The sequence below is a fragment of the Microcaecilia unicolor genome, chromosome 1, assembly GCF_901765095.1.
Source record: "Microcaecilia unicolor chromosome 1, aMicUni1.1, whole genome shotgun sequence".
Lineage (NCBI taxonomy): Eukaryota > Metazoa > Chordata > Amphibia > Gymnophiona > Siphonopidae > Microcaecilia > Microcaecilia unicolor.
Window position 1 is genome coordinate 54,986,618 of NC_044031.1, and position 15,933 is coordinate 55,002,550.

The window sequence follows — 15,933 nt, forward strand, 5'->3', positions numbered from 1 at the left end:
GTTTCCCCCTTGGCTCATGCTGAGCAGGAGTCTGGGACGGGTGGAACTGCACCCGGGGCGAGTGATGCTGGTGGCTTCAGATTGGCCCGGACGCCCGTGGTATGCGAACCTGATGGGGCTCTTGTTCAGCGAGCCTTTGCATCTTCCTCAAGTTGAGGACTTCTGCGCCAGGGCCCAATTCAGATTCAGGGCCCATTCCCATGTGGTCTTATGGCCTAGCTATTGGTAGGACTCAACTGAAGTGTAACAGTTTCAGTTTTCCAGACCGAGTCATAGCCACCATGTGGAGAACGAGGTGGCGCTCCACACCAACAGCTTACGCCAGAGTTTGGCACACCTTTGAGTCCTGGTGTGCAGCGGGATCCATTCTCCCGCTTCGGCGTCAGTAGCCTCCATCTTGACCTTCCTTCAGGAGGATCTTGAAAAGGGACTGTCTCTCAGTTCTCTTAGAGTACAGGTAGCGGCCTTGGCCTGCTTTAGAGGACATGTGAAGGGTCTCTCTCTCGTTCATGTTATTGTGCGATTCTTAAGGGGTGTTAACCAACTGCCACCTCCCCGGAGCTCGGTCATCCCTTTGTGACATCTTAACTTAGTCCTGCGGGCATTCCAGAAGCCTCTTTTTGAGTCTTTTTCTCAAATTTCTCTGAAGGTTCTGACACTGAGGTCTGTGTTTCTGGTGGCAATCTCTTCGGCGTGAAGAGTTTCAGAACTTCACGCCTTGTCTTGTTGAGACCCCTTCCTGCAGTTCACGGCAGAGGGTGTCTCTATACACAAAGTACCTTCCTTTTTTGGCCAAAGGTTGCTTCTCGTTTTCATGTGAATCAACAACTCTGTCTCCATTGGTGCCGAATAGATGATCCGAAGGAGTTTTTTCGTCCTTCAATGCTGGGATGTTAAGCGAGTACTCTTCAGATACTTGGAGGTGCTAATGATTTCCGGGAAATGAATCATCTTTTTTGGTTTTGTTTGCTGGACCTCAGAAGGGTCACAAGGCATCCAAGCCTTCAGGGGCTCGTGGGGTCAAGGAAGTTTTCGCTTCAGCAGACATTCTGGGAAATCGCCGCCGGCGCATCGGAAGGCTCATTCTATGAGAGCTTCGGCGGCTTCTAGGGCAGAATCGAGATCCATCTCTCTGGAGTAGATTTGTAGATCGGCGACTTGATCGTCATTTCATACCTTTTCCAAACTCTGTCACCTGGACATGGCCGCAAGGGGCTAATGTGGCGTTTGATACCTCGGTTTTGCTGTTTGGGATTTCTCAGTCCCACCCTGGATAAGTACTGCTTGGGTACATCCCACTCGTCTATGGATTGATCTATCAGACGCTATGGAAGGTAAAATTATGTATCTTACCTGATAATTTTCTTTCCATTAGTCTGTATAGATCAATCCATAGCCCCGCCCAGAAAACGGTGGTGTATTTGTTTACTTGTGTTTGGGGTCTTTCAGAGGCAACTTCAACTTCTAAATCAAGTTCAGTTTCTAATTCAAGTCAAGTTCAACTTCAACAAGTTTAAGTTTCCTGATTTGCCTGGAGTTGGGGCGAATCTGTTTAAGTGAGCTGCTTGAGTTCCTCCCACTTTTGCGGTGGCAGGGCCAATTAATCAATTCAGTTCCTCCCGCTGCGGCGGTTGTAGGGTTAATGAGTTGTCAGTCACAGGAGAACTTCTCAAGGTCCATGGGCTTTGGTATCGACATACTGAGGAATTGGTGCCTGCACGTGACCATATATAGGGAGCCAAAAGATTGCTCTCTATCTCCCCTGCTGGTGGATGGACATAACCCACTCGTCTATGGATTGATCTATACAGACTAATGGAAAGAAAATTATCAGGTAAGATACATAATTTTACCTTTGTTACATTTGTATCCCACATTTCCCCACCTATTTGCAGACTCAATATGGCTTACATAGTTCCGTAACGGCGATCACCAGTTCCGGTATGAACAAATACAAGCTGTGAATAAGCACAGGTGTGGTTGTGGTAGAATAAAGTTCATCTATGGTAAATACATTGGGGGACCAATAAGAGGGAGGAGGGGGGGATTGGGGTGTGTCCGTAACGTTCTTGGTTTTGTTGTGTAGCAGGTACTCTGGTGCTTATGTTGGGTCGGTGGGATATGCCTTTCTGAACAAGTTTTTTTTTTTATTTTTTCCGGAAATTTAGGTGGTCGTACGTTGTTTTTACTATTTTTGGCAGTGCGTTCCATAGTTGTTCACTTATGTAGGAGAAGCTGGATCCATACATTGATTTGTATTTGAGTCCTTTGTTGCTTGGGTAGTAGAGATTTAGGTATGATCGTGCTGATCTTGTTGTGTTGCTGATTGACAGGTCTTTGAGGTCTGTCATATATCTCAGGGCTTCGCCGTAAATAATTTTATGGACCAGGGAGCAGATTTTGAAAACAATACGTTCTTTGATTGGGAGCCAGTGCAATTTTTCTCGGAGGGGTTTGGCGCTTTCAAAACGCATTTTTCCGAATATAAGCCTGGCTGCTGTGTTTTGAGCGGTCTGAAGTTTCTTTATAATTTGTTCTTTGCAGCCCGCGTAGATTCCGTTGCAGTAATCTGCATGGCTTAGTACCATTGATTGTATCAAGTTACAAAATATTTCCCTCAGGAAGAATGGTTTCGTTTTAGTTTCCACATTGAGTGAAACATTTTCTTTATGGTGGATTTCGCTTGGTTGTCTAGTGAGAGGTTCCAGTTGATTGTTACTCCGAGGATTTTCAGGCTGTCTGCGATCGGAAGGGTATAACCTGGGGTGTTTAAGTTTGTGGGTTTATATGTGTTGTATTGGGATGAGATGATGAGACAGTGTGTTTTTTCTGTGTTGAGTTTTAATTGGAATGCGTTTGCCCCTGAGTCCATGATGTTCAGACTGAGCTCGATTTAATGGTGATTTCTGCCAAACCGTGTTTGTAGGGGATATAAATTGTGACATCATCAGCATATATGAAAGGGTGGATAAGGACTTGGCTAGTGGGGTCATCATGAGGTTGAAAAGGATCGGTGATAATGGTGATCCCTGCGGTACTCCGCAGTCTGGTTTCTAAGCTGATGATATGTTTGTGCTAGCTTTCACTTGATATGTTCTAGTGGTTAGGAAACCCTTGATCAATTCGAGTGTGTTTCCACTGATTCCGAAGTAGTCTAGGAGTCTTAGTAATATATTATGATTGACCATGTCGAATGCACTGGACATGTCAAATTGTAGGAGAAGTATACTTTTGCCTATTGCTATTTCCTGCTTGAATTTAGTTAAGAGAGTAAGTAGTACTGTTTCGATGCTGTGTAGAGGGCGGAATCCTGATTGTGATTCGTGTAATATTGTGAATTTGTCTATGTATTCATTAAGTTGTTTGGTTACCAAGCCTTCCATTAATTTGACTACCAGTGGGATAGATGCTACTGGACGGTAGTTGTTAATGTCATTTCTTTTTTTTCTTGGTGTCTTTTGATATTGGGGTCAGTAGGATGTTGCCTTTTTCTTTAGCGAAGGTGCCTTGTTGAAGCAAGAAGTTTAAGTGGGATGTAAGGTCTGTTATGAAGCAATGGGGGGCGGAATTTATTAGGTAGCTGGGGTAGGTTGACAGTGGCTGTTGGAGTACCTCTTGATCGCCTGGGTAACTGATTCGACAGTGAGGAGATTGAAATTTGCCCAGATGTGGTCCGCTGGGTATTCATCAGGGGTTGGGTCCAGTTCATTGATGAAGTTTTCGATGTCTGGGTTGTCCTGAGGTAGAGTTTTGCGTAGGTTAGTAATTTTTTCGTTGAAGTATTTAGCAAGGTTGTCTGCAGATGGGATGTCAGTATTGATTGTGGTGAGCGGCGTAGTGTGTAGTAGTTTGTTCAAGAGATGCAGATAACCTCAAATTATTCAAAGTAGTTAAATCACACATGGATTGTGACAAATTGCAGAAAGATTTTGAGAGACTGGGACACCAGGCATCCAGATGGCAGATCAAATTCAATGTGGTACAAAGTGGTCCATATAGGGAAGAATAATCCAAATTATAGTTACACGATGCTAGGTTTCACATTAGGAGTCACCATCCAGGAAAAGGATCTAGATGTCATTGTGGATAAATATGTAAAAATCTTCTGCTCAGTATAGTGTGACCAAAAAAGCAAACAGAATGTCAGGAATTATTAGGAAAGCAAGAATAAAATAAAGAATACCATATTGCCACCTTTTGGCTTTTTCCCCATGGTGCGTCCACACCTTGATTATGGTATTCAATTCTGGTCACTGCATCGTAAAAGAAACCCCGATATGGTGGAAATATAGAAAAGGTACAGAGTTGGGTGATCAAAATTATGGAGGATGGCATAACTCTCCTGTGAGGAGAGGCTAAAGAGATAAGGACTCCTCAGCTTGGAGAAGAGACAGCTGAGGAGAAATAAGAGGGCTTTCTTTGTCATCAGTACTAGACCAATCCAGACCAATGAGTTATGTCCATCCACCAGCGGAAGGAGAGAGAGAAAATAGTTGATATTAAGGAGTTTAAGGATATTATGCAGCCTGGAACACTCAGTATTTTCTCTGTCTCCTAGCGGATGATGGACAGACTGTACAGCTCTTTTTCCAGTATGTCCAGCGTTACCGATGTGGTAACGGGCTGCGTGCTTTCCTACAACTTTGTGGGGTGAGGCTCATTTGTCTAGCAGTATTGCAGTCTGCATTTCGCAGACTTCAGTGCCTCTTGGGAATTTCAGTAGGGGCTCTTCATGCTTGTGTGCAGTTTACTGTTTCCTGTCTTCTCCTGCCTCCTCTGTGCAAGGTCTGAGTTCTGCCCTGGCTAGTGTCGGAGGTAGCTATTTGTTCTATGCTCAGGCAGGTCTAGCTTGCCTGGTCTCTGGTGGTTTCTTGTCATTTATTTTTTTTGTTACATTTGTACCCCACGCTTTCCCACTCATGGCAGGCTCAATGCGGCTTACATGGGGCAATGGAGGGTTAAGTGACTTGCCCAGAGTCACAAGGAGCTGCCTGTGCCTGAAGTGGGAATCGAACTCAGTTCCCCAGGACCAAAGTCCACCACCCTAACCACTAAGCCACTCCTCCACTCCATCTCTCAGGATGTTCTTTGTGCAATTTTCAGTCCTTTGCATTTTGACTACTACTACTACTTATCATTTCTATAGCGCTACTAGACATACACAGCACTGTACAGTTGATTGGATTGACTTTATTCTTCAGCGGCTCCCTAGCCATGCCATTCCTGCTTGCTGGTACTCTTCCACTGTAGCCGTTCTCAGGCCTGAGTTCTCTTTGCGCTGTTCCTGCGTCGATCCTTCTGCAGGTTTATGTGATTATTCTTTGAGAATTCTTGCGCTGCTTTCCCTCTGGGAGTTTATTCTGCCTGTTCTGTAATGGGGTTTTCCTTGTCATCAGCAGCAGATGAATCCATTACGAATGGGTTGTGTCCACCTACCAGCAGGGGGAGATAGAGAACACTGAAAGCCATAGTGCCTCTAGGACGACTAGCTCCATCTGCCTCTCAGTATTTCTCTATCTCCCAGCAGGGTTGGATGCAGCTTATTCAGCTCCTTGAAGATTCTGCCTGGGGTGGCTCCTGTGCTTTTGCCAGTTGTAGCAGGGGTGTTGTGGCTAAGTGGAGCCCACTTTAAAGGCACATAGGTTCGCCCTTTCCCTGCCTTACCCTTCCCCCTAAGTGGATGCAGGCACATAGGTTCGCCCTTTCCCTGCCTTTTCCACTCCCCCGCGGCCTCCGGAGTGCCTCTGTAGCTGTTTGCCTCCAACTTTCCTCACAGCGTTAAAAAAAAAAAAAAAAGAAGTTTTTTTCAGCGCTACTATTTATGAGGCGTTTCCTGAGTTACAGCGTGACTGGAGCTCTTGGACTCGGTCTTTTGAGGTAAGAGCGGTACTCAGCTCCTCCGGGGAGGGCCCGCAGTCGCTGGTTTCAGCGGGGTGATTTTAGCTCGAAGATGCCATTTTGAATTTTCTGCCGTTTTCGGCGATGGCTGCTGAGGGAGTTAAGCTTGCTCCAGAACCTAACTGAGAACCCCGAATATGGCTGTTCAAAGACTGAGGCTTCCTGTCCCCAAGCTACATGAGAGATTCCTCAACAGTATCCCCTGCTCTGACCCAAAACTGAGACCAGGTCCCTGAATCAATCTCTATATTTTGTAATAAAACATGATTGAATAAAACATGATTGAATGCTGTATTTGAAACCACATGGCTCATAATATTCTTTTCACATATCCTTTGTAAAACGTTTCGTAATGTAAGTAGTTATGATCATCACAGTTTATAATACTCTTCCTACATTTCCTTGTTTTGATTTATTCTCTACCATGTAAAATGCTTTCTTTTTACTATGTAAGCCACACTGAACCTGCTGTATGTGGGCAAGAGCGGGGTACAAATGTAATAAATAAATAAAACAGAGTTGAGAGATCAGCAGTGGATATTTAAGGTTCATACTTGGTTGTAAGATTGTGGATCTGCTTCTGAATCCATGTGCATTTATCTTGGCTACTCCTGGTGGAATTCTGCACTACTGTACTTTGCAGAATTTCTGCCCTGAGATCAGGATGCAGTAACAACTCATATTACTGCTCCGTATCCATCCCCTTTCTTCCCTTCTAGCATGCATGCATACATCTTCCCTTCCCCACCGCCCCCCACCCCTCCCCATCCCAGTTCCACTTGGAAGCACCCTTTCCCTGGTGCTGATCACCACAAACTGAGAAGGAGGAAAGTGACTGCACTTCAGGCTGCATCCTCCTCTGTCACTGCACCACTGAATGCAAACTTTGAACCACGGGGCTCTAGTGTCCGGGGTTCAAAGTTTGCATTCAGTGCCGAAGGGAAGGGGAAGGGAATGGGACTTGATATACCGCCTTTCTGAGGTTTTTGCAACTACATTCAAAGCGGTTTACATATATTCAGGTACTTATTTTGTACCAGGGGCAATGAAGGGTTAAGTGACTTGCCCAGAGTCACAAGGAGCTGCAGTGGGAATTGAACTCTGTTCCCCAGGATCAAAGTCGGCTGCACTAACCACTAGGCTACTCCTCCAGTAGCAGAGGAGGAGGAGGAGGAGGAGCACACAACCCGATATTCAGCTACACTTCTGCTTGTGGGATGCTGGGGGGGAGGGGAGGTTGCTCCTACATGGAGGTCCTGTGTGTGGGGGACTTCTGCAGGAGAGGGGAGAGCCAGTTGTCTGTATGCGGGGGAAGGGGGATAGAGACTGTAGGAGGGAAGAGAGGTGGTATGTGTGCAGTGGATCTATGGGGGATGTAGAGGTTTATTGTGTAGGCCTCATTTGCATAAATCTGTAGGGGCTGAAAAGCAGGGCAGTTGCTCCATGGTGAGACTGGCGCTACTGGGTGTCTCTGGGCTGGGAGGGAGGGAAGGAGAAGTTGAAGAGATATATGGGGGGGCAGTCATTGAGAAAGTTATGGGGGAGGGCTATGAGCTGTATTCTGTGATAGGGGCATGGCAAGTGTGAGAGAGCTATAGGGAGTGTATGGGGTGGGTAGTGAATGATGAGAACTATGGGGAGGTAGTTGAGAGAGATAGAGAGAGAGTTATAGTTGTATGTGAGCTGAGCAATGTTGCCAGGTGGAAAATTTTTTTCCCACCCAAACCAGCCTAAATCCAGCCCAAAACCTGCCTAAACTCAAACCCCGCCCCCACCGTCATCGGCCCCGCCCTGAACGTCACTAACCCCGCCCCCCGCGGCCAAAAAAACCGCCAAAAAAACCGCCCAAAAAACAAAAAAGAAGCCCAAAAAACCGCAACCCACCGCGGGCAAAAATTTCCCGCGGCGGGTCGCGGAAAACCGCCCAATTGGGCGGTAAAGCCGCCCACCTGGCAACACTGGAGCTGAGGGAGGAAGAGTGGAAGAGCTATATGTATGTGTGTGCTAGAGGGAAAGAAGACTTTTAGAAAGAGAGCTATGGGGGAGGGGTGCAGGGGATAGGGTATAAGGAAGAGAAAAATGATTATCTGATGGGGGGAGGGGTTGAAAGAGCTGTAGAGGTGTGTATTCCAGGGGAGGGAGTTCTAGAGAAAGCTGTGTATATATGTTGGGTTAAGGTGTGAGAGAGAGAGAAAAATGAGTGATGGCAGAAGGGGGATGTGTCTGGGCAGGATTTGAGAAAGAGAGGTATGGAGAGAAAACTAAGGGTCTTTCTAGAGGACAGGGAGAGATAGAAAGAAAGCTTGAGGGGTGTTCATATTCGAAAGGGAGCAGAGAATACTGGGGATTGAATCTTCTTGGGGTTGGGGGGGGGGTGAGAGTAGGCATAGAAAGGGGGTTTCATGCTAGTTGGGGGAGTGGGACTTCTCCGAGGTTGGAGGCTGTCCGAGCTTGAGCAAGGAGAAAGCTGGTGTAGTCTGGCCTTGGGGTATGGAGAAGCCTTCCACTTCTACTACTAATAATCATTTCTACAGCGTCGCAAGATTTATTTATTTTTTATTTTTGTTACATTTGTACCCCGCGCTATCCCACTTATGGCAGGCTCAATGCGGCTTACATGGGGCAATGGAGGGTTAAGTGACTTGCCCAGAGTCACAAGGAGCTGCCTGTGCCTGAAGTGGGAATCAAACTCAGTTCCTCAGGACCAAGGTCCACCACCCTAACCACTAGGCTACTCCTCCACTGGCAACATTCCATGTAGAAGCCTGCCCTTGCAGATCAGCAATGCGGCCGCGCAGGCTTCTGCTTCTGTGAGTCTGACGTCCTGCACATACGTGCAGGACGTCAGACTCACAGAAACAGAAGCCTGCGCGGCTGCAAGGGCAGGCTTCTACATGGAATGTTGCTAGTGGAATAGCAACATTATTAACATTCCATGTAGAATCTCAAATAGTAGCAACATTCCATGTAGAATCTCAAATAGTAGCAACATTCCATCTAGAATCTCAAATAGTAGCAACATTCCATGTAGAATCTCCAATAGTATCTATTTTACTTGTGTTACATTTGTAACCCTGCGCTTTCCTACTCATGGCAGGCAGAGTCACAAGGAGCTGCCTGTGCCTGAAGTGGGAATCGAACTCAGTTGTATGTCTTGCCTATGGGGGAATCTTACTTAAACAAGTTACTAATATAGATGTGCAGAATTTTGCAGAATATGTAAAAACTGTGCAGATTTTTGTTTTGTTAGCAGAATTCCCCCAGGAGTTCTTGCTGGGAGCAGGTTGCCCATTCACGTGAGCAGATGTGAATGAGGTTTGCATTTCTGTGACTTGCCACTAGGAGGAGAACATCTCATAAACAGCAACAGTGTTCTGTAGTACTTGCCAATCTTTTTGTTGCTTTGCCTTATGATTGCGGACAAATACAATTCTGTGACCTCCTGGAGCTTCGGAACAGAAAACAGCTACCTCAACTTCAGGAAGAGGCTAAAAACCTTTCTCTTCCCAAAGACTGCTTCTTAGCAATCCATCATGACTTCTACCCCCTATCGTCCATTGTCCTTTCCTTAATGTTTTTAGTCTCATGCATTAATCTAGTGGTCTCTAATGTTTCTCAAACTTCACACTGACACAGTTTGCTTTTGTCTCACCTAGAATGTAAACCGCACTGAACCCTGGGAAGGGGATATTAGCGGTATACAAGAATTGATTTGAATTGAATTGATTTAAATGGAGGTGCAGAATAATGATGCTCCTGTAGAGATCCCACCTAGGTTCTGATCCCGAGTGCAGGTTTTGTGACCCCATTTGGTGTCACCACCCACCATTTGGGAAGCTCTGTTGTTCTGGATCTCAGATCCTCTTCAAGGGCTTAAATGCGTTGTGCTGATTTCACTTGCTAACATTCACAGAGCAGTCCTTTCTTGGGTACTTGCTAAGTCTGCAAAGCTGCACTGTCTGTAGGGAGAGAGTCTGTGGTCTGACACTATTCACCTTGCTGCAGACTACTTTACTACTAATACTACTTAACATTTCTAAAGCGCTACTAGGGTTACGCAGCGATGTACAGTTTTACAATTAAGGATAGTCCCTGCTCAAAGGAGCTTACAATCTAAAGAATGAAATGTCAAGTTGGGGCAGTCTAGATTTCCTGAATAGAGGTATAATGGTTAGGTGCCGAATGCGACATTGAAGAGGTGGGTTTTAAGAAAAGCAAGGAGGCCACTTTAGTGAATACAGATGTATTTCATCCATGTCTACACAGGTAAAAACATTACACACATTTGATTCATTTATCAGGGTGTGTTGTCTTTAGGCTGCCAGGCAAAAAGCTTTTTTTATGTTTACAATATGCCTGTTGATACAGATTTAGACAGTGTAACTTGAATCAATGCTTTATGTCTGGGTTTGTAGCTGTATGCAACTCTCTATTTTCATGCTTATGAGCTTTTTTGTTCTCACTCTGTAATGAAAGCTTCTCACCCTGCAGTAAAGAAAGAAATTGTTCCCACCTGTGGGAGTCTGCAATTCCCACAGACTCAGTTGTCCTACGAAGCTGAGGGGAGGGAAGGGTGGAGAAGAGGGTATACTAAGTTTGATGGACATCAAACTATCCTTATTTGTATTATTTATCCAGTGAATGATGTCTGAACTAGCAAATAGTCCAGTAAAACAAACTGAGCATCAGAGTAGTAAATACTGTCCAAACGGGAAGGGTCTGCAAGATTAGGGAGTTATTGTGATTCCTGTGGCATTGCAAGAGAGAATGGCATAAGTGCCTCGTCACCAGGGCGTGTGCTGCCAGTGGGAGTGAGTAGGAGGAGAGAAAAAATCTGCCTGCCTGGTGACCTGGAGTTTATTCCTTGCTGTCCTAGGACTTATCATTTCTACAGTTCAGCTTCTCATCATCTCTGTGTAATGTGCTCCACATATTAATCGCCAGAAAACAGAGAGTTAAGGGTGAGTATGTGCAGCACAAATACTGTATGGTGAAAGTACTTTAGCTGTGTTGGTTTTGTTGTGGTTTTTGGGCGTGTCTGTAAAATAGCCACGTCTTCCCATTTCCTTGTTTCCAGGATTGTGTAGTGAATGCTACAGGATACAAATAATGAGGTGTGGAACAGCTTACTGTAAAAAGAACTGTAAGCAAACTGAGTTGAAACTTTTTATTTTTTGCAGTAGGAAGCTTTTCCTTGCAAGAATTATCTGGAAAGAACCTGGGTGAGGTGATAGTGGTACTTGGTGAACTATTTACTGGATTTCAGAAAACTCCCTTTTTTCCTGTATAGTACTGGGGCTCTGCTTGTGACAACTCCAGGAAAGATTCTGCCTTTCTGTTGTATGATACTATTTTGATTTCTGCTTATTTCCACTAGGGTCTGAGGCTGTCCCACTTATCTGTAAGTCACCCTGTCCCTGCTTTTTGATCAGCGACATAGAGCAGACTGAGAGCTAAGCTGAAGAATCCCCCCATGTGTGCAAGTGGCTACTGGATTCTTAGAACTTGCTTTCCAATCTCACGTTCTGTATACTCATTGAGAAAATGTGGCTATGAAAGAACTGGTTTCCTTATTTGGTTAGACAGCAGTTTTCTCTCAGACTTGGCCCAAAGGGAGCGAGTCTGAAACGTGTGCTGCTAGTGAATGCTCTGCAGAGAGAGCCGGCTTAGCCCTGTTCTGTAGAATTGAGCCAGCATTAGGTAGCATTTGTTTCCATCACTTTTCCTTCAGTAAGCAGAAGCAAAATATTTTTGCTCCCTTTAGAAACACAGTAATGTCTCTGCGATCAGCGCCTGATTTGTTTTTGCAGTGTTAAAAAAAAAAAAAGAATAGCATACTGGATTTTGGGTCGCCTCCTGCTGATAACTTTCTTGGTTCTCCGGTATCTACCAAGAATCATTTTCAATACTTAGGAGTGCTGAATGATGCTGAGCTCTCTCTTTTATACCTCCAATTTCCTGTGTTGTGAAAACAGGCTTTATAGTGCTCACAACTACATTCGCTAAGTAGTTATTCTAACAATCGTTACATACCTTAATCCATGTTTTGTTAAAATAAGTACCTGTATATATGTAAACCGCTTTGAATGTAGTTGCAAAATACCACAGAAAGGTGGTATATCAAGTCCCATTTCCCTTACAGGATTTGATCTCTTACCTCACCAAATAGCTCGGGGCAATTTACAATAAAACAATCAAGCTACAGAACTTGTAGCAGTTATCAGAATTGCACGTTAAATTATATAAAACATCTTAATCTAGATGCCCTTGCTTTCCTCTCAGAAAAAAAACAAAAGTTTTTGATAAAGCCAGGTCTTCAAGGCTTTCTTAAATATTAAGAGAGACTCTGGCTTTCTTAGATCACAAAGAATAAAGTTCCATAATGTCAGACTAGTGATGTCCCCGCAATTTCACCCTGCCTGCCATTTCTAACAATTCCAGTTGAGAGGATCTTACATTTCTACTGGGTTCATAACTTTTCAAAATTTCCATCAAATATTGGGGTCTGTTGCCATGCAGCTTATTATAAGTTAAGCAAAGGATTTTAAATGCAATACGCTGCCCCATAGGAAACCAGTGCAGTTCTGCCAATAGTGGTATAACATGACCCTGCACCTTTTTTTTCAAACAGTCTGGTGGCAGTATTTTGAATTCATTGCAGTCTACACAATTGATATTTTGGCAGCCCACTGTCAATCAAGTTACGATAGGCTGGAAAACACAAGTGTTTGAAGCAGAACTGCTAAATCATCACTTTCTGCCTGTCCTTTGGCTGTAAGACCTTTGTGAGTCTTGCAAATTCTGTGCAAACTGCAGAAGAGATTTGGTCATTAAATGATAGATCTTTATCTAAAAAGTCCCCTCTTTAGAGCAACTGTCTTTTCTTTTTATCAAAAATCTGTTGATGACTGGAGCTCTTTTCAGCATTCTATTTATGGCAAACCCCTCAATTGTACATTTGCAAACCTTACAAAACACTGCCCTCCATTTACTGTGTCATGCCCTTAAGTATGATTACTATTTGTTCGTTATCATTGGCTGCTGGTGAAATTTAGAAATACTGTCAAGATTTTCCTGTTGACTCACAGTGCACTAAATGCTAGTATTCCTACTTATCTTTCCTCTCTTTCCTCTCTCATTATTCCATATTGGCCACCTAGACTAGTTATTCCCTCACCTTCTTATGTTTGTCTGGAATCCACCAGACTCCGAAGTCAATGCAGAAAGCCACGTGTTAGAGCCGCTGAGCACACGCCACTTCTAACGCAAGCTTTCCGCAAAAAGTTACCATAGAGATGCAGAAGTAAGTGAGCATGCAAATTTTTATTTATTTATTTATTTGTTACATTTGTGTCCCACATTTTCCCACCTATTTGTAGTCTCAATGTGGCTTACATAGTACCGGAGAGGCCTTTGCAGGCTCCGGTGTGAACAAATACAGGGTGATGTGGTAAGATCAAGTTCATGTAGAACAGCCACATTAGGGAATCGGAGAACGGAAGAGTTGTGTTATGTCCATTACGTGCTTTAGTTTGGTTGTTTTGCAGAGATTAGGCATTTAAGTTGGATCGGTAGGGTATGCCTTTTTCAACAGGTTGGTTTTTAGTGATTTCCGGAAGTTTAGGTGGTCTTAACGTCATTTTCAAGGCTTTTGGTAATGCGTTCCACAGTTGTGTGCTTATGTTGGAAAAAATAGATGCGTAAATTGTTTTGTATTTAAGTCCTTTGCAGCTTGGGTAGTGCAGATTTAGATAAAATTGTGTTGATTTGGATGTATTTCTAATTGGTAAGTCAATCAAGTCTATCATGTAACTCGGGGCTTCTCCATAGATGATTTTGTGAACCAGGGTGCAGATTTTGAAGGCGATGTGTTCTTTGATTGGGAGCCAATGTAGTTTTTCGTGGAGAGGTTTTGCGCTTTCAAATCGCGTTTTACTGCCATGTTAAAATGTATGGTCTGTCAAAAACAAACAGTGTAATCTGCAGCTCATTGCCAAAATGTTCCCACTCCCCTTGTCTTGTCAGTACATGAGCAGTGATTGGCTCATTTACTGACAGGAAGGGAGACATTTATAAAAAAAAAAAAAAGCTGCATACAAGAGGGTCACTTCCACAAGCACCCCAACCCCCACCCCATAGAAGAGAAGTGGTGCAAAAGAAATAGCTTTGGCCACTATTTCCCAAACTGTGCACCACGGCAAACTCACAAGGGTGCCGCAAAAGGAGATGCACAGTGAGTGTGCTAGAGCCGGCTCACAAGATCCGGTAGTACATTTTTTTCTGAATTGTGCAAGCCAACTGTTGAGCCATCAAGCACAACAAGAAGGGGAGGAAGTAAACACTGCGTAGCAGGTCACTTCCTCCTCCTGCGCCGGTTTAGACCTGATTGTTTATGTGAACCATGCGGTTCATGTAAAAACAGTTGGGTCTAAGTCAGAGCAGGAGGAGGAAGAGACCTGCTGTGCAGCCGGTCACTTCCTCCTTGCCAAAGCCAAAGGGGAAGGAGAAGGAAGTGTATATCCCTCTCTCTCTCTCACCTGTTCAAGGTCTGGCGGCTAAGCTCCCTCTCCCATATCTACTTGTAAAAGCATCTTTCTCCCCTCACACGCAGCTGCCGGCACCAGTCCCAAATCCAGAAAAGGTAGGACTCCATGCTGCTGCAGGGTGGGGAGAGACCTGTGTGGCTGGGGGGGGGGGGGGGGGGGGGGGTGCTGCGTGGCCTGTGGGGTGTGCCACGAAAAATTACTTGGACACTAAGGGCACTGTGAACCAAAAAAGTTTGGGAACCACTGGCTTTGGCACGTGGAGTTGAGGTTTGCTCTGGAATACTTTTTTTCTATCTACACTTCCCCTTTTTACCAAAATAGTGTTCTCTTTGAGTAAATTTAGTGCTGTACACCTGTTTGGCCTTTTTTTTTTTGTGTCTCTGAAACACCCTTTGCATAGAAAGGAAGTTAATTGCAAGAGTGTATGTGTGGTGGGGACTCTTAGCTGTAAGCTGTATTTCTGCTGAGCAAAATAATAGTTGGTATAAATGTCAGCCTTTATTCACACTTCCTTTGTTGCTTTGTCTCCTGGGATTTGTTAATTCATCATGGCCAAATTCAGTGCTAATTATAAGTACTGATTTGGTCATCAGGTTTCATCAGTAGGTGGCTGAGTGACCACCTGTTAACTGAATGATTTCTTCCTTTGTCTTGGAAAAGGTGAGTAATAAATATAGAAAATCCAATAAGTTTACCTGATTGAAGAACTGGAGTCACTATCAAAAATTGAATGAGTGGCATGGAGCCACATGGTTACCATAAGGCGCAATGAACTGTGGTCTCTTTTTCTCTCTCTCTCTAGTGATGGCAGGACCCCAGCCAGTTGTTTTGAGTGGTCCCTCAGGGGCAGGAAAGAGCACTTTGCTGAAGAGGCTTCTTCAGGACCATGAAGGTGTTTTTGGCTTCAGCGTTTCCCGTAGGTATTTGTGCATGATTGTGAGCAGTTTGCTTTCTTGATGGCTATTGAAGTAAACATGGATGCTCTCAAATGCTTACTGGTCTTACTTGGTCTAATCCACACACTGTATGACTTGATATTCTTAGAGAGTTTAAAACCTACCAAATGGGATGTTATCATTTGTCAATTAAATGCACTGGACTTTTCACAAGGAGGGGTCAAGTGTCAAAGGCTTTAGATGCTTAATTTGGGGACTTAAGCGCCTAACTTGGCCCCTTTGAAAACTGTAGGAGGAGATTTAGGGCAAAGAAGAAATTAATGGTAGCATGCATTGATTTTCAACACTAGCTACCTGATTTGGTTCTTAAAGCTAAGGAAATGAATTGCAGGTCTAAGCTTCAGCAATTAATATTGTTTAACTGAGCATTCTTTGAACATGGCCTAACTTACAGGGACCAAGTTCTAGTGTTCATCATGGCTGTACTGAATTCACTTATGTACGTAGCCTTGAGTGAATCTCTTCATAAAGGCAGTTAATAAATCCTAATAAATAAAATAATATTTATCAATTTAAGAAGAGCCCCTGAAATG

At 44.2% G+C, this 15,933-nt stretch overlaps 1 protein-coding gene across 2 annotated transcripts in view; it reads left to right on the forward strand.

Moving 5' to 3' along the window:
* GUK1 (guanylate kinase 1) overlaps positions 1-15,933 on the forward strand; it is a 68,942-nt gene that overhangs the window by 15,274 nt on the left and 37,735 nt on the right. Inside the window, exons 1-2 of one of the 2 annotated variants that reach the window (XM_030197404.1) lie at positions 10,733-10,859; positions 15,247-15,360. In XM_030197404.1, coding sequence (XP_030053264.1) covers positions 15,249-15,360 — 112 coding nt within the window. In that variant the 5' untranslated portion in view covers positions 10,733-10,859; positions 15,247-15,248. Of the gene's footprint in view, positions 1-10,732; positions 10,860-15,246; positions 15,361-15,933 lie in introns of those variants that run through there. The other variant, XM_030197400.1, reaches the window with a different exon arrangement.